Consider the following 27,916-nt stretch of genomic DNA (forward strand, 5'->3'; position numbering starts at 1 on the left):
ATATCTCACAGCTTATACAAAAAAAAAGTCAAAATGAACCAAATATTTAAATATAAAAACAAAGTCATATATGTTCTAAAAGAAACCATTATATTTTAATATTCTCAAGGGGTATAAGACCTTTCCAAGTATTACCCAAAATTAAATAATAAAACAAAACTAATATACTCGACCACATAAAAAATTTTTTTTTTAATTCTTCTAGAGACCAAAAACGTTACTCTGGGCAGGGATCTCAGGAATAAAGAACCAGAAGCAAAACCAAATGACAATCAAAACACCCAGAAATAATATGTATAAAGCATATATCTTAAGCAACAGGATATACATATATATATTTTTTGAGACAGGGTCTTGCTCTGTTGCCCACGCTGGAGTGCAGTGGCATGATCACAGCTCACTGCAGCCTCGACTTCCTGGGCTGAAGCAATCCTCCCACCTCACCCTCCTGAGTAGCTGGGACCACAGGCATACACCACCACACCTGGCTAATTGTGTATTTTTTTGTAGACACAGGGTTTTGCCATGTTGCCCAAGCTGAAGGATAATTTTTAAAAATAACATTTATAAAAAGCTACTATAATGAAATATGAAAAAAGATCAACGATAGCATGGAAAAGCAGGCACAGAAGATGAACAGATAGTTTATAGGAAAGGAAATATTAATAGCTCTTAAACACAAGAAAAAATGTTCCATCCCACTTAAATAAATATTAAAGCTACACTGAGATATTTTTCTTCATCTATTACACTGACAAAGATCAAAACGCTGTGGGGAAACATGTACTCTTAAACATTGCTAGTGGGAGTGTAAGTTGATACAACTTCTGTGGTGAAACAATTTGACAGTATCTTTCATAATAAAAACTCTATCTAGGTATTTGAGAGGTACTATTATTTTCTCCATTTATCGATGATGAAACTAAAGCACAAAGAGATTAAATAACTTGCCTAAACTTTCCCTAAAGTTCACAGCATCCATGAATTTGGGTATCTGTGGGAGGTCCTGGAACCAATCCCCCATAGATACCAAGGGTTGACTGTACTTTAAATGGGTGAACTGTACGGTATGTGAATTATATCTCATTAAAGCTGTTACACACACACACACACACACACACACACACGGGTACATGTGTAACAGGTATTTAGAGTCGTTTGCAATGGTAAAAATTTAAACATAACTTACATGTCCATCAATAAAGGACTGGTTAAATCAATTATGGCACGTCTGCAATAGTGAATACTACTCAGACAATTAAAATAATAAAATCACTATATTATACTAACTTGGACACTATGTTTTTATTTTTTAACATATATGCATATACAAAAACACAAAGCATGCATACATAGAAAAATATATTTATATAAAGAGGAAAGAAGTTATTAGATTATTACTACTTTTCTCTTTCTTGAACCCCAATTATTCAGATGTTAGATCTCTTGGCTCAATATTCCACATTTCCTGTCTTTTCAGTCATCATTTCTACTTTTTAAAAATCTTTTTTTTTGTTGTTTTATGTCAAAGCATGATTCTTCCAGTATTACTATGGAGTTTTCCATTTAAAACCATTTAAAACTTTAAAAAATAACTTGGGAAGAAAAAATTTTTTACCCTCCAACCTCTGCTGTTAAAAAATATTGGCTGGGCATGGTGGCTCACGCCTGTAATCCCAGCATTTCGGGAGGCTAAGGCAGGCAGATCACTTGAGGTCAGGCATTCAAGACCAGCCTGGCCAACATGAGGAAACCCTGTCTCTACTAAAAATACAAAGAAATTAGCCGGGTGTGGTGGCACACATCTGTAATCCCAGCTACTTGAAAGGCTGAGGCATAAGAATCACTTGAACTTGGGAGGCGGAGGTTGCAGTGAGCCCAGATCGTGCCACTGCACTCCAACCTGGGCAGCAGAGCAAGACTCTGTCTCAAAAAAAATTAACAAAAAATTTATATGTCAGTGTAGTATGGAGAAAAAAGAAAGAAATTTTAAAAATTTGAAAAAAGTTCTATATTCTTTAAAACAAAGAATCCAACCTCATTTCCTTCTCTTTCAAGCTGTTCTATTCTGTGTAGAATTTCCTTTGCTTTCCTCCAGTGCTCTTCAAGATTATTCTCCTTCACATTTATGTCCTTTAATTGCTGTGTTTCATTTTCATCAAAAGGATATTCTCCTAGACTTAAAGATAATTTCTCAGCTATGTAATATGGGAAAAAACAATGAATGAAAAGTTATTTAAACACTTCGTATATAAGGACAACCTCACAGCCCACCCTCTCCTTTCTCTAAATTTTTCCATCCAGACTATCTTAACAGCTTAATTGGTACTGAAAAGTGAGTGGAAGAGTACCTAGCAGAGGCCCAGGACTCAAACAGTCATAAATCAGACTTTACTCTTCAGAGTTACAGGAGAAAAAACATGCAAATATGTTATGCCAGACACATAAACACCCTCAGGTACATGGATACTGGTTTTAAAGTAGTCAGTTTTTTAGGCCCGGCACAGTGGCTCATACTTGTAATCCTTGCACTTTGGGACGCCAAGGCGGCAGGAGGATCACTTGAGGTCAGGAGTTCAAGGTCAGCCTGGCCAATATGGTGAAACTCCACCTCTACTAAAAAAACAAACAAACAAACAAAAATTAGCCAGGCATTGTGGCACGCACCTATATTCCCAGATACTCCGGAAGTTGAGGCACAAGAATCCCTCAAACCCAGGAGGCACAAGCTGCAGTGAACAGAGATTGAGCCACTGCACTCCAGCCCGGGCGACAGAGTGAGACTTCGTCTCAAAAAAAAGTAGTTTTTTTAAAAAAATAATGTTCATAAATTGATTTCTTCCTATAATCCTTTTTTTTTTTTAAACATACTGTGTCTGCAGTTTTTCTTCCACAAAGATCAAAATTCTTATCATGGCCACTGCCCTCTGAGCTCAAGCTACACTGGCCATCAATTCCTTAAGTGCACCAGGTTCCCTCCTATCACAGGGCCTTTGTGCCTCACTGTTGCTTATGCTTGAGACACTCGCTGATAACAAATTCCTTTCTTTTCACCTAATTAACTCTAGACATTCAGTTCTCAGCTCAAGAATCACTTCCTCCCAAAGCCTTTTCTGCTCCACGTCTAGACCAGATTCCTTTGTTATAGGCTCTTAAAGACCTGTGGTCTATCCCTGTATACTTGTTATGTCAATTTATAATAACACATAATCTCATTTTTTGAGTTACTGTCTATTTCTCTAGTTAAACTAAGCTCTGTGAATACACAGACTGTTTTTTATCACCGTATCGGTGATGTCCCTGATGCCTAGCACTCTGCCTGGCACATAACAGAAACTCAAACTTTTTTTTTTTTTTGAGACGGAGTCTTGCTCTGTCGCCCAGGCTGCAGTGCAGTGGCACGATCTCGGCTCACTGCAACCTCTGCCTCCCTGGTTCAAGTAATTCTTCTGCCTCAGCCTCCCGAGTAGCTGGGGCTACAGGCGTGCGCCACCAGGCCTGGCTAATTTTTTTTGTATTTTGAGTAGAGACAAGGTTTCACCATGTTCGCCAGGCTGGTCTTGAACTCCTGACCTCGTGATCCGCCCGCCTAGGCCTACAAAAGTGCTGGGATTACAGGCGTGAGCCACTGTGCCCAGCCCAAACATTTTTTTTTTTTTTTTTTTTTTTAGACGGAGTCTTGCTCTGTCGCCCAGGCTGGAGTGCAGTGGCGCAATCTCGGCTCACTGCAAGCTCTGCCTCCCGGGTTCGCACCGTTCTCCTGCCTCAGCCTCCCGAGTAGCTGGGACTACAGGCGCCCGCCAACACGCCAGGCTAATTTTTTGTATTTTTAGTAGAGACGGGGTTTCACCGTGTTAGTCAGGATGGTCTCAATCTCCTAACCTCGTGATCCGCCCACCTCGGCCCCCCAAAGTGCTGAGATTACAGGCGTGAGCCACCGCGCCCGGCCCCAAACATTTTTAAATAAATGAATGTACTTATGATTTAACCATAAATAACCCTTAGTCCACAAATTTAATTCCTGCAAACTAAATTTGTGCACACGGCATAAAATAGTGAATTATCTATACTGCTGCTCTCTTCCACATGGGTTTGTATATGCTGAATATACCCTAGTTGTCATGTCCAAATTTTATACTCTGATTTTTTTTTTTTTTTTTTTTTTTGAGACAGGGTCTCACTCTATGACCCAGGCTGGAGGGCCAGTGGTACAAACACAGCTCACTGCAGCCTCGACCTGAGCAACTCTTGAGCTCAGATGATCCTTCTACTTCAGCTTCCCAAGTAGCTGGCAGGCATGTGCCACCATGCCCAGATAATTTTTTCTATATATATATATTTTTTAATAGAGACAGAGTTTTTCCATGTTGCCCAGGCTGGTCTTGAACTCCTGGACTCAAGCGATCTGACTGCCTTGGCCTCCCAAAGTGCTGGGATTATAGGCATGAGCCACTGTGCAGGGCCTAGTCTGCTTTTCAAATGTAAGAAGAATCTGAGAGCTATAAGGCCTTGGCTCATGAAAGCAGAAATAAATTCCCCTTTATAAACTTTGGTTGGTATGTTCTTAAAGTAATAGTACACTTACTAATTTTTTTGCAGTTGTGAAGTACAAATGTGGCAGCTTTGTTCAGTTCCTCATTCTGAGATTCAGTTAAGGCTTGAATCATGAGTGGAAGCCCATTGTTTTTAAAAAGGTCATACTGATTTTCCTCTGGAAACATAAACAAAGAGGACATGATTTTATCATAAACTATCTATATGAGGTCGTAATTCTTCCTTGTGATAATTATGAATATAGTTCAAAATTTTAAAAACAGGCCAGGAACGGTGGCTCACTCCTGTAATCCCAGCACTTTGGGAGGCTGAGATGGGTGGATCACTTGAGGTCAGGAGTTCAAGACCAGCCTAGCCAACATGGTGAAACCCAGTCTCTACAAAAAATAACAAAAATTAGCCAGGCATAGTGGCAGGCACTTGTAATCCCAACTTCTCAGGAAATTGAGGCACAAGAACTGCTTGAACCTGGGAGGTGGAGGCTGCAGTGAGCCGAGGTCACACCATTGCACTCCATTTTGGGCAACAGAGTGAGACTTTGTCTCAAAAAACAAAAACAAAAACAAAACAAAACAACAACAACAAATTTTTTAAATAGAGAAACACATAGTTTCAAAAGGATTTTTTTTTTTTGAGAGGGAATCTTGCTCTGTCACCCTGACTGGAGTGCAGTGGCACAATCTTGGCTCACTGCAGTCTCCGCCTCCCGGGTTCAAGCAATTCTCTTGCCTCAGCCTCCCGAGTAGCTGGGACTACAGGCGCGCGCCACCATGCCCAGCTATTTTTTTGTATTTTCAGTAGAGACAGGGTTTCAACATGCTCACCAAGCTGGTCTTGAACTCCTGACCTCATGATCTGCCCACCTCAGCCTCTCAAAGTGCTGGAATTACAGGTGTGAGCCACCACGTCCAGCCCCCAAAAGGATTAATATAGAAAATAATTCACTTAAGGCCGGGCTCAGTGGCTCACACCTGTAGTCCCAGTACTTTGGGAGGCCGAGGCAGGCGGATCACCTGAGGTTGGGAGTTCAAGACCAGCCTGACGAACATGGAGAAACCCCGTCTCTACTAAAAATACAAAATTAGCCGGCCATGGTGGCGCATGCCTGTAATCCCTGCTACTCGGGAGGCTGAGACAGGAGAATTGCTTGAACCTGGGAGGCGGAGGTTGCAGTGAGCCAAGATTGCACCACTGCACTCCCGCCTGGGCAACAAGAGCGAAACTCCGTCTCAAAAAAAAAAAAAAAAAAGAAAAAGAAAATAATTCACTTACACAAAATACCTGTCTCATAAGTGATCTCAGAAATGCAGCCACAGAGTAGTATCATAACTCATAAGAGCCAACAAACTCACTTGGTTTGAAAAAGGGTATAATCAATCCTAAATGATACAGAGGTTAAGGGAAAGAATAGATAAACTAATGGAGGGAGTAGAAAGTAAGGGAAGGAAGAAAGAGTGGAAGAAGCAAGAGAGAGCAAAGGGAGGAGAGTGGAAAAGTGAGAGTGGAAAGAGCAGAGAGAGATTAGAGAGGGGGTAGAGAGGAAAGTGGAGAGAATTGGTAAGAAGGAGTAGATTGAACAGAGGGAGAATGGGAGGAAAGTAGAGAGGAGGAGGAAAATAAAAGGGGGAGAAGAAAGAGAAAAGAGAGAGGAGACAGTAATAGGGAGAAAAAGAAAGAATCTTTGAAAGTTTTAACAAGGAGAACAGAATCAGATTTGTGCAGCAATGTGCAGAGTGGGCTGAAAAATGAAGATAGAAGGGAAGGAGCTTTCTCCCTGTGCTGCAGTGAGAAAACCACTGCAATAATATTGGTGAAAGATGTTGTGGGTTTGAGGGCCTACTTTGGAAGAGCAGCATTGGAACTGGACAGAAAGGGATCAAGAGGGGTAAACAGAAGTAGAACTACAGGTCTTAATGACTGACTTAATACAATGAGTGAAGGAGAATTAGGAGCTGAAATGACTAGTTTGAGGTCTGAATGACTAGAAGAAAAGCAATACTTTTAAGACCTTCACACAACTGGAAGAAAAAAAAACAGAAGTATATTTCCGCTCTACTATTTTAATAACCACACTCAATAAATCCAATACTTACCACAATCCTCTGTGCAATGACCAAGAGTAAGCATGATGCTAAATTTTTCTCCTGAATCCAGACTTTCATGAAGCAGTAATGCCAGAAGTTTTGAAACAATGTGGTACTTGGAGAGTACTATCCCAAAAGTAGCTATTAGTATAAAATAGGAAAAAAAGATAGTACAAATTTAAAACTTATAAATGTATATATACTATATATTTTTCAGAGCTTATTCAGGCAGAATGTTATATATCTATATAACATTAAATATACACATATCATAACATCTAATAAATATGGGTATGTGTGAATATAAATAAAATATAAATTCATTGTAATAAGATGGTGGCTTATTACTATAACCCTCATTACTCTTTCTTCCCATACTAAAGACATATTACTAAAGCAAATTTTTTGAAGAATTTTTTTCTTAATTGTTCTGCAGAATGCCGTGAAGATGAAGTAACACTAACTTCCTAAAAGCTGAGTATGCTTATTCTGCCCTTACATACCTCTTCTTATCTAGATTGGATAGTAAAGACTTTCCTACATAATCAGTTCCTGCTGTCATTTAAAATACACTATTAACTGACCACAGTTCTACTGACTTACTGCTGCAATGAAGCATATGCGAAGCTATGTTGAGATGTGACAAAAGTCAAAAAGTCCACCATTTTAAGCTATACTTCTCCAAATGTGGCTTTTAACAGAGTTCATCCAGAGTCTAACAATACTAATATCAACAAAAAAGTTGTGAATTCCTCAAGGGACTACATATTAATCATTTTTCTACTTGTAAAGCTCCGCATATAGCAGGTCCTCAATAACCACTTTTTAAAAAACCATCTATTTTTTGCCCCCTAGTTGTTTGTGAATAAGAATAGAGTTTCTTACTCTTCAGTGTTTGCACATGTGAGAAGCAGCAGCCATGAGTTCAAGTCTGGTTCTGCCACTCACTAGTAATGCTGTGTTGGGTAAATCTGACCTCATACTTAGCAGAAAGAGATGTATTCTTTACATAAATTGGGTTTTCCATTCTTAATCTCAAAAATATCCCTTGGTTTCTCATCTGAAATTTTAATTTTTTTTTTTTTTTTTTTTGAGAGATGGAGTCTCAATATGTTGACCAAGCTGGTCTCAAACTCCTGGCCTCAAGCAATCCTCCCATCTTGGCCTTCCAAAGTGCTGGGATTACAGGTGTGAGCCACCACACACAGCCTGAAATTTTTAATTTAATGCTGCCTTTTTTTCCAGACGGAGTTTTGCACTTGTCACCCAGGCTGGAGTGCAGTGGCGTGATCTCAGCTCCCTCACTGCAACCTCCACCTCCCAGGTTCAAGCGATTCTCTTGTCTTGGCCTCCTGAGTAGCTGGAATTACAGGCACCCGCCACCACGTTTGGCTAATTTTTGTATTTTTAGTAGAGACTAGGTTTCACCATGTTGGCCAGGCTGGTCTTGAACTCCTGACCTCAGGTGATCTGCCCGCCTCGGCCTCCCAAAGTGCTGGGATTACAGGCGTGAGCCACTGCGTCAGGCCATGTTGGATACTTTCTAACACTTCCTTCCACTTGTGAGAAACTGTTAGTCTAAACCATGTTACTATTCAATCTACTATTTCAACACTCTTCATGCTATATTCAAACAAAATTCAATTTCAAAAAAACTAGTAAGCACTGTCACTCACGATTATCGGCAATGCATGCATCCACAGTCTTTGTCACAACCACTGCAAGTTTAGCACTGGAAAGAGTCTCATGTGAATCAGATTCCAGTTGCATGAGAACTTGAGACAATATATCCAGTCCACCCACAGATACGAAGTATTTCTGAACATATGCTTAAAGAATAAAGTAGCAAAACTATTAATATTTCAAACAAGACAGCTGAATGGTTTTATTCAATAAATTTGCATTAAATATAACATTGACCTTTTCAAATACTTTCTAAAAATCCCAAAATTAAAGAATTAAAAATCCAATCTTTACCTGTGCTATACATAATCATAAAATAGATTACTTATTTATGTAAGTATCTTACTTTGACATAGTAAAACTACAGTATTTCTTGTGTATTAGAAATCTTTTTTGTTTCATTTAGTAAGAACTGCTCTATTTTGTAAGAATGGCATTATTAAGCTGTCCTTTAGGCCGAGCATGGTGGCTCATGCCTGTAATCCCAGCACTTTGGGAGGCCGAGATAGGCAGATTGCTTGAGTCAGGAGTTCAAGACCAGCCTGGCCAACATGCTGAAACCCCATCTCTACTAAAAATAAAAATAATAAGCTGGGTGTGGTTGTGCACGCCTATAATCTCAGTTAGTCAGGTGGTGAGGCAGGAGGACCACTTGAACCTGGGAGGCGGAGGTTGCAATGAGCTGAGCTCACACTACTATACTCCAGCCTGGGTGACAGAGTAAGACTCTGTCTCAAAAAACAAACAAAAACAAAACAAAAAACCAAAAAAAAAAACCTAACCCTCAACATTATTAAACAAGTCTTTCAATAGAGTTATAAAGAATATATTCATTCATTTATCTTGGTATTCGGCAAGCTGCCTATTTTCTGCAATCCAACATAACTAATTCCTCAGATTGACTCTTCAAGATGCAAAGTAATTTAACTGTTCTAAAAGAGCATACATCTCATTCGTCATATTTACACCTAATTCTTTTACTTCTTGGAGCATAAAATTATAACAGATCCCTGAGAGTCATAACTATTCCAAGCAAAGATTCAAGGACTGGTATCTATTTTTTTAAGTCTGAAGTCTTTTGTTCCCTAGTTGAAAATAATTCTGGGCCGAGCACCGTGGCTCATGCCTTTAATGAGTACAGGCTTGCACCACCATGCCCAGCTAGAAATTTTTGTATTTTTGGTAGAGACAGGGTTTGACCATGTTCCCTAGGCTGGTCTCAAACTCCTGAACTAAAGCAACCTGCCTGCCTCGGCCTCTCAAAGTGTTGGGATTACAGGCGTTGAGCCATGGTGCCCAGCCCAGAAACATTATTTAAGGGCAGGCAAACATTTTCAATATTATGGTAGCTTCAAAATAGACTTCTTTCCTAGAAAGTATTTTCATTTTTTAAAAATCTTCAAAAAAGAGGCTGGGTGTGGTAGTAGCTCATGGCTGTAATCCTAGCATTTTTGAGAGGCTGAGGCAGGAGGATTGCTTGAATTCAGAAGTTCAATATCAGCCTGGGCAACACAGGGAGACCCCATCTCTACAAAATTAAAAAAAAAATTGAAAATTAGCCAGGCTCAGTAGTGTGTGCCTGTAGTCCCAGCACCTCAGGAGGCTAAGGCAGGGGGGTCGCTTAGGCCCAGAAGTTTGAGGCTGCAGTGACTCATGATTGTGCCACTGTATTCTAGCTGGGGTGACAGAGTGAGTGAGACTCTAGCTCAAAAAAAAAAAAAAAAGCACTTGTTAATGCATTGATGAAAATGGCAGTGTGTTACCACAGATTCTTAGTTATAGCCTAAGTGACAAAAACTCAGGCATATAGGCAGAAGAACATCCTAGACCACATTTATTGTACACTGAATATTTCAGATTTCCTCTGATCTGTAGTTTACTGAGGGTAATGACATCCTATAACTATCACTCATTAAAGCTGGCTTTTAGAGATAAAGGGACTGTCAGGGTATCATGGAAATAGATTCCAATTTTTTTTGAATTCTAGAGATATATCCTTTGCATGTGACATATGAGTATTTGTTTCAAACACTTGAATATAGATATACATCAGCAATGTGTGAAAGTTCTAGTTGTTCCACATCCTTGCCAATATTTAGCATGATCACTTTTTATTTTTAACATGCTAGTGGGTGTGTAGTAGTATCTCCATGGGATTTTAATTTGGATTTATCTGATAACTAATTATTTCTTGAGCATTTTTTTTCCTGAGACAAAGTCTTGTTCTGGCTCTGTCACCCAGGCTGGAGTGCAGTAGCGTGATCGTAGCTTACTGTAAGCTTGAACTCCTGGACTCAAGTGATTCTCTCACCTCAGCTTCCTGAGTAACTAGGACTAAAACAGGTGCATGCCACCATATTTGGCTAATTTTTAGAATTTTCTTGTAGAGACAAGGTCTCACTACATTGCCCAGTCTGGTCTCAAACTCCTGGGCTCAAGCGATTCTCCCTCCTTGGCCTTCCAAAGCACTGGGATTACAGGCATAAGCCACCATGCCCAGCCAATCTTAAACATCTTTTCAAGTGCTTATTTAATATTCATATCTTCTTTGGCGAAGTATCTGTTCAAATCTTTTGCCCATTTTTTTAATCATCAAGTTGCTTTTGTCTTCTTATTGATTTATAAGAGCTGTTTACAAATTTCTGGGTACAAATTCTTTTTTTTTTGAGACAGAGTCTCTCTCTGTCACCCAGGCTGGAGTGCAGTGGCGCAGTCTTGGCTCACTGCAAGCTCCACCTCCTGGGTTCACGCCATTCTCCTGCCTCAGCCTCCTGAGTAGCTGGGACTACAGGCGCCCACCACCACGCCCGGCTAATTTTTCTGTATTTTTAGTAGAGACGGGGTTTCACCGTGTTAGCCAGGATGGTCTCAATCTCCTGACCTCGTGATCCGCCTGTCTCGGCCTCCTAAAGTGCTGGCATTACAGGCGTGAGCCACCGTGCCCGGCCCAAATTCTTAATCAGATAAATGTTTCTCAAATATTTTCTCTCTGTCTAGCTTACCTTTCATCCTTATAGCAAGCTCTTCTGATGAGCAAAATTATTTCAATGAAGTCCGATTTATCATTTTTTCTTTAGTTATTTATGCTTTTTGTGTCCTTAGAAACCTTTGCCTACCCCCAAGGTGTGAGAATTTTCTGCTTTTGTCGACGTTTTATATTTTTCACTCTTTAAGTCTATGAACCATTTCAAGTTAGTTTTTATATACTGTATAAGGGTTCAGATTCATATTTTGCATATAGATATCCACTTTTTCTAGCATTATTTGTTGAAAATATCTTTTCCTCCGCAGAATTACAATGGCATCTTTGTAGACAATCAACAACGATATATGTATGAGTCTATTTCTGGGCTCTCACTTTTGTTTCCTTAATCTGTAAGTCTACAAGGCCAGGTGCGGTGGCTCATGCCTGTAACCCCAGCACTTTGGGAGGCCAAGGCGGGAGGATCACTTGAGATTAGGAGTTCAAGACCAGCCTGGCCAACATGGTGAAACCCCACCTCTACTAAAAATACAAAAATTAGCCAGGCTTGGTGGCGGGCGCCTGTAATCCCCGCTACTCAGGAGGCTGAGACAGAAGAATCACTTGAACCTGGGGGGTGGAAGTTGCAGTGAGTCGAGACCGTACCATGCACTCCAGCCTGGGCAACTAGAGTGAAATTCTGTCTCAAAAAAAAAAAAAAAAAAAGAATCTGTAAGTCTATACCTACACCAATGCCACACTTTCTTGATTTCTGTATAAGTATTAAAATCAGGCAACATAGTCCTATGGTTTTATCCTTTTTTCCCCAAAAGTTTCAACTATCCTAGGCCCTTTGCATTCCATGTAAGTTTTAGAATCAGCCTGTTAATTTCTAGAGAAAAATCTGCTGGGATTTTGCTTGGAAATTCCATGAATCTAAAGATGAATTTGAAAGTGATGTTCTTACAGTGTTGAGTCTTACAATCCAGAGTATTATATATCTTTTTTATTTTTGTTACTGTGTGTGTGTGTGGCGGGGGTGTGTGTTACAGGATCTCCCTGTTACCCAGGCTGGAGTGCAATAGCACAATCATAACTCACTGCAGCCTTGACCTCCCAGGCTCAAGCAATCCTCCCAAGTAGCTCAGACTACAGGTGTGAACCATTACACCTGGCTAGTTTTTAAAATTTTTTGTAGATACAGGTTCTTTCTATGTTGCCCAGGCTGGTCTTGAACTCCTAGATTCAAGTGGTCCTCCTGCCTCGGCCTCCCAAAGTGCTGGGATTATAGGCATGAGGCACTACACCTAGCCTCTTGTCTTTTTTCCAGTCTCAAGGGGAAAACATTAAGTCTTTCACCGTTCAGTGTGTTACTTGTAGTATTTTGTAGAGGCCCTTTATCATGTTAAGGAAGTTTCCTTCTGTTCCTAGTTTACCATGAGTTTACAGATGTACGTTGAATTATGTCAAATGCTTTTCCTGCATCTATCAAAATTATCATATTGTTCTTCTTTTCTAGACTGTAAATATGATGAATTTTCTAATGTTAAACCAGTCTTGCATTCCTGGGATACATGCCACTTGGTCGTAATATATTATCTTTTCTATATATTGCTAAATTAGATTTGTTAATATTTTGTTAAGGATTTTTACATCTATGTTCATAGAGCTATTAGCCAACAGTTTCTCGTAATGTTGTTTCTGGGTTCTGATATTGGTGTAATGCTGGCCTTATATGTTGGGAAGTGTTTCTCTCACTTCTTTTTCCTGGAATAATGTATGTGAAATTATTTGTTTGTTTCCTGAAATGTTTGGCAGAATTCGCCAATGTAACCATTAAGGCCTGGAATTTCCTAAGCTAAGGTTTTGTTTTGCGTTTTGTTGTTGTTGTTGTTGTTGTTGTTTTTTTAGAGGTGGGTTCTTGCTATGTTGCCCAGGCTTCAGTGGCTATTCTCAGGTATGATAATAGCACACTATACTCTTGAACTTCTAGGCTCAAGTGATCCTCCCACCTCAGTCTCCCAATAGCTGGGACTATAGGCATGCGCCACCATGCCCAGCTTGTGTTAAGGTTTTAAACTACAAATTTGACTTCTTTAACAGATATAGGAATATTCAGGTTACTATTTCTTCTTGGGTGAGCTTTGTTTGGTAGTTTGTATCTTTCAAAGAATCTGTCCAACTCATCTAAGTTGTTAAATGTCATGACATAAAGCTGTTTCTACTATTCTTTTATTACTCTTTTAATATCTGTTAAGATCTATAGTGATGTCACCTTTCATTCCTGGCACAGGTAATCTGAGCTTTCTCTCATTACTTTGTGATCAGTCTGGCTAGAGGATCACTTTTATTGATTTTTTCAAAGAATTAGCTCATGTTTCAATTATTTTTCTCTGTTTCATGATTTCTAGTCTTCTCTTCATTATTTCCTTTGTTATGCTTATTTTAACTTACTTGGTTTGCTAATTTCTTAGGTAGAAGCTAATATATTTTTTTTGAGACAGAGTCTCTCTCTGTTGCTCAAGCTGGAGTGCAGTGGTATGATCTTGGCTCACTGCAACCTCTGCCTCCCAGGTTCAAGTGATTCTCCTGCCTCAGCCACCCGAGTAGCCGGGATTACATGTGCACACCACCACACCAGGCTAATTTTTTTGTATTTTTAGTAGAGACAAGGTTTCTTCATGTTGGCCAGGCTGGTCTGGAACTCCTGACCTCAAGTGATCCTCCACCTCTGACTCCCAAAGTGCTGGGATTACAGGTGTGAGCCACCACACCCAGCCAGAAGCTAGTATAATTGACTTGAGACCCTTCTTCTTTTCTTATACAAGCCTTAATACTATAAATTTCCCTCTAAACACTGTTTTGCAGCATCCCACATATTTCTTTTAATTTTTTATTTTTTATTTTTTTGAGATGGAGTCTCACTCTGTCACCCAGGCTGGAGTGCAGTGGCGTGATCTCAGCCTCTGCAGGTTCAAGAGATTCTCCTGCCTCCACCTCCTGCGTAGCTGGGATTACGGGTGCCCAGCTAATTTTTGTATTTTCAGTAGAGACAAGGTTTCACATGTTGGTCAGGCTGGTCTCAAACTCCTGACCTCAAGTGATCCACCCACCTCAGCCTCCCAAAGTGCTGGGATTACAGGTGTGACCCACTGCGTCTGGCTTTTTTTTTTTTTTTTTTGAGACAAAGTCTCATTCTGTTGCCCAGGATGGAGTGCAATGGTATGATCTTGGCTCACTGCAACTTCCGTCTCCTGGGCTCACATGATTCTCCTGCCTCAGCCTCCCAAGTAGCTCGGATTATAGGTGTCTGCCACCATGCCCAGCTAATTGTTGCCACCATGCCCAGCTAATTTCTGTATTTTTAGTAGAGATGGGGTTTTACCATGTTGGTCAGGCTGGACTTGACCTCCTAACCTCAAGTGATCCGCCTGCCTCAGCCTTCCAAAGTGCTGGGATTATAGGTGTGAGCCACCATGCCCGGCCTAATGTTGTATTCTCATTATCATTCAGTTAGAAACATTTTATAATTTTCCTTATGATTTATGCATTGACTCACAGATTTTAGTACTAAGTTGTTTAATTACCAGATATTTGGGGCTTTTCTAGATGTTTTGTTTTTATTCATTTCTAATTTAATTACCTTGTGATCAGAGAACACACTCTATGGGTTTTTAGTCTTGCTATCTGGTTTCTCCGTTTTATGAGAGTATCTGGGGAGATTAAAAAAAATGATGCTGCTACCACCATCTTCCCAATATCCTCCTAAATATGTCTACTTTTAAGATTTTCTTATCTTTAAGAGTCTAAATACATCCAAAATAACCCAAATTACAAGAATTCAATTGATTCAATAATAAATTCAATAGTTTTTATTATGCTTTGAAATATGTTTCTTCAACTATGACCTAGAAAATAACGAACACTTACTGTTATTTGCAAGAGTGAGTCCAATAAATGAGCAAATAGGGCGAATTATCTCAGGTATCATGCAATTTTTTAGCCATTCATTAGCATGTGGAAAAAGGGAACAGCAAAACATTTGATTCTCATCTGAAAGAAGACAAAGTCAATCATGATGTAATATGACAATTGGAAAATATCAGTTTTCATTTGTTTTTATCTTTATTTTTATATTTAAACATGACAGATAATTACCATTTTGAGGATTGTTGACACAGACACACAGAGTACTACACACTGAAGACCACAACTGATAACTCTGGAAAACATTTTTATCTGACAAATCCAACTCATGTTTTGAAATAACTGTCCTATTAGGTTAAAAAGAAAAGAAAGTAAATTAATACAAATGTGTTAAGGTCCTAAGTAATGAATAATTAACAAAAAGAAATTTGTATTTGTTTACCTGAATAACCGTGACAGAACTGTAATACAACCTGTTTCTCTCACGAGTGTTTGTCCGGTCCCTTAAAAAAATAGCCATATAAAAATATGAGTTTTATTTACAGATAGTCTTGCAGAAATGAAGAACAGTTAAGTTTTATTTTAATAAATAACTTTTAAACAACTTTAAAGTATTACAAAGTATAACATAGAATTACGGTGGATAAAAATCTGTAATCAAGATTATTATGAAAAATATGTCACTACTGCTTAGAGACTAATTGCATTCAAATTTCCTCTAAAAATTACAAAACTCTTACTTTGCAACATGGTTCTGTGTTGCAGTATCAAGATAAGTTCCAAAGTGGAAAAATAAATAAATTCAACCTTTTCTAGTTTTTCCAAAATAAAACAAAATCTAGAAACATTTTTAATTAAGTGCACGCCAGCAAGAAGGCGCCTCCTCAGGCCTCTCTGGCAAGAGGCTTAGCTGAATTACCTGAGCCTGCTCAGACTACCATTGTGCCTGGGTCTGTGACCCTCCCCATGGAAACAATAATAGCAGAGGACTAGAGGGGTGAGAGACCAGCCACTGCTAGCAGAAGAAGGTGAGGCTTCACTCCTCCCCTTCAAAGGATACAACCTGATGCCTAGCTTCCCTGAGGCTGCCCCACCCCCACCCAACACCCTGGGGGTTTGGGCCTTGAGCCCTACAACCACCCAGACTTCCCCCTCTATTGATGCCCACATTTCCCCTCTAGCAGGAAGGGTGGCATGAGAGAGTCTGCTCGTACTGAATATGGTCGTTGTGCTGGGACCTGAGTGACATGGGGAAGGGGTTACACAGTCTTGGCCTCCTCAAGTGCTGGGGTTACAGATGTGACTTACTGTGCCTACCTAGAAGCATTTATTTTTTTTGAGGCAGGGTCTCGCTCTGTCACTCAGGCTGGAGTGCAGTGGCTTGATCACAGCTCACTGCAGCCTCAACCTCCAGAGCTCACTCAATTCTCCCACCTCAGCCTCCCAAGTAGCTGGTAGTACAGGTGTGTGTCACCACAACCAGTTAATTTTTCTTTTTCTTTCTTTTTTTTTATTTCTTTGTAGAGAGACAAGGTCTCACTATGTTACCGAGGCTGGTTTCAAACTCCTGGGCTTAAGGGATCCTCCCAAATTGGCCTCCCAAAATGCTGGGATTACACGGATGATCCACCACCTCTGGCCTAGAAACATTTTAAATGCTTACAGAATTTCTAACAGTTTGAAGAATTAAAATTTTAAAGAGTTAAAAAAAAACTGAGCAGTAAGTATACGGGAACATTCTATATTACCTTTGCAACTTTTCTGTAAATCTAAAATTATTCCAAAATAAAAAGCATTGCTGGCTTACACCGTAAACACTGTAACTAAATGGTCAATTCAGCAGAAGATCAACTAAACTAATTCATTAAATGCCTCTCTTTTTTCTTTAAACCTGTTACCTTTCAACGCTAAGCACTATGAATTATTTATTAAAGTTAATAAGTATTGAATGATCAAATACATGCTAATAACCCACTTTTCTTTAAACTAGTATTCCTCAGAGGTGAGGTTAAAAAAAGACACTGGGCCAGGAGCAGTGGCTCATGCCTGTAATCCCAGCACTATTTGAGACCAGCCTAGCCAACATGGTGAAACCCCTGTCTCTACTAAAAATCCAAAAATTAGCTGGGCATGATAGCATGTGCCTGTAATCCCAGCTACTCAGTAGGCTGAGGCAGGAGAATCACTTGAACCAGGTGGTAGAGGTTGCAGTAAGCCGAGATCATGCCACTGCACTCCACCTTGGGTGCCAGAGCGAGACTCTGTCTCCAAAAACACAAAAAAACAAAACTGATATAAGAACTCAAATAAAAAATTAATAATGGATATTCCAATTGATTAAAGTGTTTTCAAATAGTCATAAGAGAATGTACTTACTATTATTTGAAACCAGAACCAAAATAACATAAACAGACATTCTTCTCAAATTTATGTTTGAATCATTAGATAAGAACCAAGTTAAGTCTTCAAACAACTCTGAAGTACACAAAGTCTGCTGACAGTAGACTGAAATATAAAATATAATTTTAATTTCAATGCATTGTCACAAACATGCTTTAAAATATGCTGAACAAAATTAAAAATTGCCTAACTGGGGATGGTTCTTAACCAAATCTCATTTAATTGATATTTATTAGTCATACAACAAAATTTCTGACAAACTGATACGTGCTTACTCAGTTAGCAGACCAAAGAAGCAGAATATTAATCAAAAGTACTTAATCTAGGCTCCAAAACACATACTGAAATCCCCTAGAATTTACAATAAAAAACTTATCTGAATAAAAAATTAAATAAAATTTAGCAAAAAAAAACACTTTAAAGGATGAGTAACAAAACATAGCAAGAAAAACAATTCAAGAAAATTCAGAAACCTACTTTAGAAAACAGAGGGACAAACAATATTTGTGCTATGTTCTAAGACTTTCCTAGAAATAAAAATCTTTTCAAAAATCATACTACCTGATAGTTTTTTTGTGTGTGTGATAATGCAACAAGCAGAATTTTACAAAAATAATATAGACATAAAGATACAATCAACATTTCATCCAGTTCCTAGAACCAGCCATTAGACCCTATCTCAAAGGCAAGGACTAAGCCAGGCACAGAAAGCCAAACATCATGTTCTCACTTATTTGTGGGATCTAAAAATCAAAACAATTGAACTCATGGAGATAGATGATTACCCGAGGCTGGGAAGGGTAGTGGGAAGTGGAGGGTATGGTACCAAAAAAAAAAAAAAAAAAAAAAAAGAAAGAATGACTAAGACTTACTATTTGATAGCATAACAAAGTAACCATAGTCAATAATAATTTAATTGTACACTTTAACTGAAGAGTATAATTGGATTGTTTGTGTAACACAATGAATAAATGCTTCAGTGGATGGAAACCCCATTCTCCATGACGTGATTATGCACTGCATGTCTGTATCAAAACATCTCATGTACCCTATAAATATATACACCTATCATATAGCCACAAAAATTAAAAATAAATTTAAAAAAAATTCAGGGACTATATCTTACTTATCCCTGTATCCCCAATGCCTTGCACAGATTGGTTCCTAAAAGGTGATTTTTTTTTTTTTTTTTTTGAGACAGGGTCTTACGCTGTGGTCTGTCACCCAGGTTAGAGTGCAGTGGCATAATCTCGGCTCACTGCCACCTCCACCTCCCAGGCTCAAGCAATCTCCCACCTCGGCCTCCCAAGTAGCTGGGACCACAGGTGCACACTACCATGCCCGGCTGATTATTTGTATTTTTGGTAGAGATGGGGTATCACCATGTTGTCCAGACTGGTCTCAAACTCCTGAGGTCAAGTGATCCACCTGCCTCAGCCTCCCAAAGTGCTGGGATTATAGGCGTGAGCCACCATGCCTGGCTGATGAAGAAATATTTAATAAATAAAAATATAAGAATATAAAGTTGGTCTGACAAAACAATGGTTTATATTCAACCTCATTTTAGATACACTGCAGAAAAGTGTTCTTGCCAATGTGAATTTCTATACCCAAAGTATATTTACCCACACATGACATGGTTGTGGGTTATCTTCATCCTTTGATCTGGAAAGAAGATGAAAGAGAAAGGAAAAGACAGGGAAAAGGGAAGGGAAGGAAAAAGGGAAGGGAAGGAAAAAGGGGAGGGGGGCAAAGGAGAAAGGGGAGAGGAGGGGAGGAGAAGGGAAAGGAGGGAGGGGAATGGAAGGGAAAAGAAAGAAAGAGAAAGAACAAAGGAAAGGAAAGGAAGGAAAGAGAGAGAAAGAGAGAAAGGAAGGGGGGGAAGGAGGGTATATAAAATTATTCAAACATGTAAAAAAAGGAAAGGAAATTAACTATAAAATTAGTTTTGAGTATACTGTTAAAATATAGCACAATGCTTAAAGTATAATGAAATAAAGTTTTATATTTTACCATTTTTTTCTGCAATAGCTCCTAATGTATATAAGGCTGCTTCTTTTACCATGCTATGTTCACTTGACTTTGCAAGATTTTTTACAAACATCAAACCACCAATTTCCCGAAAATAAACACTTGCATTACCTGTAGGATGTGCAGAAAAAAACAAAATAGAAATGATATTTATTTTCATTATATTTTCAGGGATAAAATAAATCACATGAAGACAGTAACATGATATGTAGAATAACTGAATGGAAGATAAAGAACTATGCTTATTTGATATATCAGAGTACTAAAGAACTAGAATCACAGATAAAAATTCACTATTATATCTTACTGTTTTGTTGACAAATTGAATGAATAGTGACCAAAGCTTCCTTTTGTGAAAAAGCGTTGTCCATTTGATACTTTAGACACTCCAATAATAAGTTCAGGTCAGTCTTCATTTCTAAAGAACAAAAATGTCATTATTTTAAATCAAAAGGTTTATTTCAAAAACTAACCATTCAAATTTCACTTACTAAATACATATCTTTGGAATGGTCAACTTTTAAAGTAATAGGTATGTATTACTTTTATAATCCAACAACCATGTATTTTTTTTAAAAATGTTCTTAAATAAAAGAACTTAAAATGAACATCTTATAGTTCTTTGAGTTTCCCTTTTTATAAATATAGGAATAGAAAGTCCAAATATTATTCTCTTTAAGCTACACTGGTTTAAATATCTGTCATTTAGAAAAAAAAGTGGATAAAAATTAAAATACAACATATGAGAATTTGTGGGATGCTACGAAAACAGTATTTAAGATGAAAGGTCTCAGATCAACGACGTCAGCTCCCACCTTAGGAAATTAGAAAAAGAACAAATTAAACCCAATATAGGTACAAGAAAGGAAATTATAAAGATCTAAGCTGAAACCAGTGAAACAGAAAACAAATACAGAGAAAGTTCTTTGAGAAGAGCAACAAAACTGATAAACTTCTAGCCAGATGAATTAGGAAAAAAGGAGTAAAGACACAAATTACCAACATCAGAAATGAGAGAGATGGCATTACCACATTCCACAGATATCCAGAAGATATTAAGGGAGTACTACATACAATTTCATACCTATAGATTCAACAGCTTAGGTGAAATGACATCACCAAAACTCACCCAAGAAGAAAAAGACAACTTGAATAGTCCTATATCTATGAAAGAAGTTGAATTAAGAGTTAAAAACTTTTCCTCAAAGAAAACTCTAGGTTCAGATGGTTTCATTTGTAAATTCTACCAAACATTTAAGGAGGGAATAATATAAATTCTACTCATTTTTTTCCAAAAGTTTAAGAGAAGGAATACTTCCCAACCTATTCTATGAGGCTGGTATTACCTTTATACCAAAACGGAAGCCATTAGCAACAAAACTACAGACCAGTCTCCCTCATGAACATACATGCAAAAAGTCTAAACAATTTTAGCAAATTGAATCCAACAATATATTAAAATAAAAATACATCACGACTAAGTGGGTTTATCCCAGAAATACAAGGTTGATTTATGATTTGAAAAAAATCAATGTAACAAAACTTAAACAGGAAAACCTTTTGGTCATCTCAATAGATGTAAAAACAGCATCTGATAAAATCCAACATGCATCCCTGATTAAAGAAAAATATTCCGCAAATTTGGAATAGAAAGGAACTTCCTCAATCTGGCAAAGTGCATCTACAGTTGAAAACCCTACAGCAAACATCATACTTAACAGGGAAAGACTGAATATCTTCTCTCTAAAACCAGATATAAGACAGAGATGTTTGCTCGTATCACCACTCCTATATAATATTGTCCCGAAGAGTCTAGCCAGTGCCGTCAGGTAGGAAAAAAGAAATAAAAGGCACCCAAATTGGCAAGCAAGTATTTGAATTTGCATACAACATGATCTTCTACATAATTGGATGGAATCTACAGAAAGCTACTAGAATAAGTGAACTAAGTTTTCCAGATAACTCTTTAATACATGAAAATAGATTGTACAGTCAAGTGTTGCTTAATGATGGGGATACATTCTAAGAAATGCATCATTAGTTGATTTCATCATTGTATTAACATCATAGACTTTACTTACACAAACCTAGATGGTAGAGCTTATTACACATCTAGGTTGTATGGATAGCTATTGCTCCTAGGCTATAAACCTACGCAGCATGTTACTGTATTGAATAATATAGTCAATTGTAATATAATGGCAAATTTTTGAATATCTAAACACATCTAAACATAGAAAAGCTATAATACAGATTTTTTTTAAAAGGTATATCCAGAAGCTGCTATGGGTGCATCAGCGAGTGAGTGGTGAGTGAATGTGAAGGCCTAGGACGTTATTGTACACTACTGTAGACTTTATACTACTCAATTTATTTTTAAAATTTTCTTTTAAAAATTTTATTTCATAAAATTTTCTTTTTAAAATTTTATTTTGTTTTATAAAATTTTATTTTATTTTTAAAATTTTATTTTATTTTTAAAATTTTGTTTTATTTTATAAAATTTTATTTTAAAAATTTTATTTTATTTTTAAAATTATATTTTATTTTATAAAATTTTATTTTATTTTATTTTGCACTCCAGCCTGGGCAATAAGAGCAAGACTCTGTCTCAAAAAAACAAAACAAAAAAAACATTTAGAGTTCTGAAAGATATAGGATGAAGGATGGATATAATACAGAGGAGCACACTAAGAGAAATTAAGATGTATCATCAATCAATACAGTACTTAGTCTCACTCTTTGTTTTGTGGTTTGGTTTTTTTTTTTTTTTTTTTGAGATGGAGTCTCGCTTTCTCACCCAGGCTGGAGCGCAGTGGTGCTATTTCACTCACTGCAACCTCCGCCTCCTAGGTTCAAGTGATTCTCCTGCCTCAGCCTCCCGAATAGCTGGGATTACAAGTGCCCACCACCATGCCCGGCTAATTTTCTGTATTTTTAGGAGAGATGGGATTTCACCATGTTGGCTAGGCTGGTCTCAAACTCCTGACCTCAGGTGATCCACCTGCTTCGGCCTCCCAAAATGCTGGGATTATAGGCATGAGCCACTGCACCCGGCCTGGTTTTTTTTGAAATGGAGTCTCACTCTGTCACCCAAGCTGGAGCGCAGTGGCACAATCTTGGCTCACTGCAACCTCTGCCTCCTGGGCTCAAGCAATTCTCCCACCTCAGCCTCCCAAGTAGCTGGGATTACAGGTGTGCACCACCATGCCCAGCTAAGTTTTTTGTATTTTAGTAGAGACAGGGTTTCACTATGTTGCCCAGGGTGGTTTCGAACTCCTGAGCTCAGGCAATCCATCTACCTTGGCCTCCCAAAGTGTTGGGATTACAGACGTGAGCCACCGCGCCCGGCCATAGTCTCACTCTTGAAAGAAATTCAACTGTCAATTTGTTTCAATGAAATAATTCATGACAAAATTTGTTAGTGAAAAACCATAGTACAAAGGTTATCACTAAGATGCTTTTAGCAATAGCAAATATTTATTTATCATTTTGTACACTAACAGACACTATAAGAAGGTAAGTTTGACTATGGATACCAATAAGCCACATCAACAACATGCCAAAGAAAATTTTTGATGGAGCATAATGATTTCCAGTTCTAGGCACAATGCAGGCAGGATACAAGAGACTTTTCTTTTCTTTTCTTTTGAGACAGGGTCTCACTATATCGCCCAGGCTGGAGTGCAGCAGTGCAATCACAGGGCACTGCAGCCTCAACCTCCTGGGCTCAAGGGATCCTCCCACCTCAGCCTCCCAAGTAGCCCGGAATACACGCACATGCCACCACGCCTGGCTAATTTTTGTATTTTTTGTATAAACGGAATTTTGCCATGTTGCCCAGGCTGGTTTCAAACTCCTGAGCTCAAGCCATTCTCCCGCCTCGGCCTCCCAAAGTGCTGGGATTATAAATGTGAGCCACCATGCCCGGTCTGCAAGAAACTTCTTTACGTATTCCTCCATTCCCTTCTGTACGCCTTTCTCATACTTTGGTATCTCCTATCATAATCCTTCCCTTCCCAGCCAAAGCATCTCCTGACATAACAACTATCATGTTTCACCTTGGTTTTTATCTTCTCTAGGCAAAGTAACCTAGTTCCTTCAGTAACTCCTGAATAAAATAAACCAGCAAATACTAAAGTGAATACAAAAAACACAATCAGGCCGGGCACAGTGGCTCACGCCTGTAATCCCAGCACTTTGGGAGGCCGAGGCGGGTGGATCACAAGGTCAGGAGATTGAGACCATCCTGGCTAACACGGTGAAACCCCGTCTCTACTAAAAATACAAAAAATTAGTCAGGCGTGGTGGCGGGCACCTGCAGTCCCAGCTACTCGGGAGGCTGAGGCAGGAGAATGGCGTGAACCCGGGAGGCGGAGCTTGCAGTGAGCTGAGATCCGGCCACTGCACTCCAGCCTGGGCGACAGAGCGAGACTCCGTATCAAAAAAAAAAAAAACCAAAAACAAAAAAAACACACACACACACACAATCAAATAAAATTTGATAAATTGGACTTAACATTTTAAACCTTTATACCTCAAAAGACACTATCAAGAATGCAGAACAACAGCCCAGTCTAGAAGAAAACATCTGCAAATCAGTTATCCAAATAAATAGGGGGCTTGTATTCAGAACAGATAAAGAATTCTTAAAATGCAATACTAAAATCACAATCTAAAGTGTGGAATGGATTTAAATAGACATCTGTCCAAAGAAGACAGATTGCCAATAAGTATATGAAAAGATGCTCAACATCACTGGTCATTAGGCAAATGCAAATCAAAACCACAATTAGATACCACTTCACCCTGTTGCTAAACAATTGACTGATGGGAGCTGATGGATAAACTCTTCACCCTTTGGCTGAGATGACTCTCAGGGACATGACTCTCAACTGGCTCCCAGAGTTTCCCAGTGGGCTTAAGCTCCAGTTACCCATAATAATAACTTATTTGATAACATACTCTCTGTCTTCTTTTTCCTATCTCATTTACCCACTTTCCAGCTAGTGTTTCCTGGGATCACTTTCTGAAAAAAGGTACTTGCACTCAAATCCTTATCTCACAGTCTACTCCTGGGAGCAACCTAAAGACTTAAAATGGAAGAGAGTGAGATGTGGGACTGAGGTTGGAGGTTTCGTAAATGGTTTGAGAGGGGAATCACCAACAGTTATCCCCTATCTCTCCAGTTTTCAACTTCTCCCTCTCCAGAATCTCCATTCCCTCTTCAGAAATTGTCTTTTATAACACTTTCTTGACATTACAACTTTCCTCTAGCTACTGCCATATATCTTACTATTTATTTATTTATTTACGAATGAATGACAGGGTCTCACTCTGTCATCAACGCTTAAGTGCAGTGGTGCGATCATGGTTCACTGTAGCCTTGACCTCCCAGGCTCAAGTGATCCTCCCACCTCAGCCTCCCAAGTAGCTGGTACTACAGGTGTGTACCACCATGCCCAGCTAATTTTTAATTGTTTTTATAGAGACGAGGTCTCAATGTGTTGCCCAGTTTAGACTCAAACTCCTGGGCTCAAGTGATCCCCCACTTTGGCCTCCCAAAGTGCTGGAATGATAGGAGTGAGCCACCACACCTGGCTGATCATGTATCTTTAGTCAAACTCTTAAAGAGTAAGCAATTCATACTGTGTGTCTTCAGATCTTAATTTTCCACTCAAATCTAAACAGACTGCAATCGGGCTAAAATCTATTAAGTTTACCATTAACATAACAAATTACATCCTAAATGCAAAATGCAGTGGAAAATTCAGTCCTCAGCTGTGGCATTTGACATTTTAGGCTCTTAAGCAACCTCTTTCTCATGAAGCATTCTCTTAAGGTTCTGATTTCCAAGATACCACATTCCTGACTCTCTTTTCACCTTTTTGAAATGTTTTTCTCAGACTTTTTTTAAGGGCTGTCTTCCTCACCTAAAACCTTATGTGATGGTGTATATTAATGAACACTATTCTCCACCCTTTTCTCTCTGGTTAACCTCCTCCATGCCCATGGATTCAGTTTCCATCTTTCTGGGAACAATTCTGAAATCTGTACCTGCAGGCATCCTTTGATGGTGGTCCTCTCAGGTTCCCATTATTCTTGTATACACTGACATTAAATCAACTATCACATGATATTCTAATTGTCAGTATGTCTTTTCCCATTAGAATGTCAGTTTCCTGAAGCCAGAAATTATGTGACAGGCACAGAGTAGTGCTCAATATTTATGTAAATGGCTGAATGATTCTTTCATTTCTTGGATCCTGTCAGATAATCTACAGTACATCCTACCAATACAAAACTCATTGCAGATATATGATCCATCAATTTCTCACCTTGTGTTTTCTTTGTGTCTTCACTTTCCATGCTTGTCTATATTCTTTTTCCTTATATTTTGTCTATAAGATAAAGGTATTTTCTCAATTTAAATCAATGTTTGAGAATTGCATATAAGTACAAATGGGCAGGAAAAATTGTTTTCCTGAAGCCAAAAGACCGCGGAACTACAACTTTTAAAATAATAATTAAATTTAATTAACTTAGTTAATAATTGAATCTGCAACTTATTAGATGTGTGAAATCAAGCAGGTTGATTAAATTCTTTGAGGCTCTGTATCCTCATCTGTAAAATAGAAATGATATTCCTATTTCACAGAGTTGTTACAATAATCACATTTAAAAACATAAATAAACATATCTGGCATTTAAAGCACTATATGCATTCAACAAATTTTATTAAGCAAACGAATGACTGGGTGACTGGATCTAACTGGACCTCTTAGCTGGTCCCATTTCCTTCCTTTTTTTTTTTTGGACAGCAGGGTCTCACTCTGACGCCCAGGCTGGAGCGCAGTGGCTTGATCATGACTCCCTGCAGCCTTGACCTCCCAGGATCAGGTGATCCTCCCAGCTCAGCTTCCAGAGTAGCTGAAACTACAGGCACATGCCACCACACTTGGCTAATTTTTTGTATTTTTTTGTAGAGACGGGGTTTCGCCATATTGCCCAGGCTGGTCACAAACTCCTGGTCTCAAGCAATCCACATACCTCAGCCTCCCAAAGTGCTGAGATTACAGGTGTGAGCTCCCACACCCAGCCCCCACTTTCTTATTTTCTTCATGGAAATCTTCATCTCATAGTTTCAGATTAGTGACCCCTCTACCTATGAGAGGTTTAAACACACACACACACACACACACACACACACACACACACACACACTCTTTAGATTGGCCTTTCTCTTCACAAGCTAAATACTAAATTAACAACCCATGGTTATTTTCAACATGGTATAGTGAGATGGGATCTCACTATGATGTTCAGGCTGGTCTCCTGAGCTCAAGCAATCCACCCACCTCAGCCTCTCAGAGTGCTGGGATTACACACTTGAGCCACCATGCCCAGCCTAGAATCATTTTTAAAATAACTGGCAACTCTGATATGGCCTCTCACATACCCTACTTTAAAATGCTAAACTGATTAGTTAGAAAAAATGCCTCAGAGTCCAGTTAACTTCTTAGAGCAACAAATCAGGATTCACAAAACTCTAAAATTCTTATTTATTCCAACACTATGTTGTTAAAGAGAGATATCCAATTATCCATTTATAGAGCAAGGCCTTGTCTCAAAAAGAAAAAAAAAAAAGAAAATTCCTAAGCACAAAGAAATGTTTAAAGAAATAACAAATGTAAAAATCTTTTATAAAGTAGTATACAAATGTACAGGTATATTATTTTTGCCTTTTTTTTTTTTAAGAGATAGGGTCTCAATCTGTCACCCAGGCTGAAGTGCAGTGGCATGATCTTGGCTCACTGCAGCTTCAAACTCCTGGGCTCAAGTGATCCTCCTGCCTCAGCATTCTGAGTAGCTGAGTCTATAGGCACACATCACCACACCTGGCTAATTTTTTAATATTTTTGTAGAGACATGGATTTTGCTATGTTGCCCAGACTGGTCTTGAATTCCTGGCTTCAACTGATCCTCCCGTCTTGGCCTCCCAAAGTGCTGACATTAGAGGCATGAGTCACCATGCCTGGCCCATTTTTTAACCTAAATATTACATTAAAATTGAAGTAGGTATGTTATAAGTCCACAGGATTGGATATTATTACAAGAATATTCACATTTACTAGAAATGTTCAATAGCAAAGAAAAATGCTTATGTTACAAAGTTAACCAAAAAGAGTAAGACTCAATTTAATCTACAGTATTATCCAAAGTAGATAGAGGTAAACATAAAATAAGACTGGCTAGAAAGATGACATATTAACAC

At 38.6% G+C, this 27,916-nt stretch overlaps 1 protein-coding gene across 2 annotated transcripts in view; it reads right to left on the reverse strand.

Annotated features, from left to right (window-relative positions):
- Positions 1 to 27,916, reverse strand: part of TERB1 (telomere repeat binding bouquet formation protein 1) — a 46,962-nt gene that overhangs the window by 14,924 nt on the left and 4,122 nt on the right. For both annotated transcript variants that reach the window (XM_054534902.1, XM_054534900.1), the window contains exons 2-12: positions 25,980 to 26,042; positions 19,949 to 20,059; positions 19,624 to 19,752; positions 17,587 to 17,715; positions 15,653 to 15,713; positions 15,442 to 15,557; positions 15,214 to 15,336; positions 8,315 to 8,467; positions 6,648 to 6,779; positions 4,586 to 4,711; positions 2,038 to 2,198 (exon numbers count right to left, since the gene is read on the reverse strand). In XM_054534902.1, the coding sequence (XP_054390877.1) occupies positions 2,038 to 2,198; positions 4,586 to 4,711; positions 6,648 to 6,779; positions 8,315 to 8,467; positions 15,214 to 15,336; positions 15,442 to 15,557; positions 15,653 to 15,713; positions 17,587 to 17,715; positions 19,624 to 19,752; positions 19,949 to 20,059; positions 25,980 to 26,010 (1,272 nt within the window). In that variant the 5' untranslated portion in view covers positions 26,011 to 26,042. The remainder of the gene's footprint in view (positions 1 to 2,037; positions 2,199 to 4,585; positions 4,712 to 6,647; positions 6,780 to 8,314; positions 8,468 to 15,213; positions 15,337 to 15,441; positions 15,558 to 15,652; positions 15,714 to 17,586; positions 17,716 to 19,623; positions 19,753 to 19,948; positions 20,060 to 25,979; positions 26,043 to 27,916) is intronic.

This window comes from Pongo abelii, chromosome 18 (assembly GCF_028885655.2).
Source record: "Pongo abelii isolate AG06213 chromosome 18, NHGRI_mPonAbe1-v2.0_pri, whole genome shotgun sequence".
In the NCBI taxonomy this organism is placed as follows: Eukaryota; Metazoa; Chordata; class Mammalia; order Primates; family Hominidae; genus Pongo; species Pongo abelii.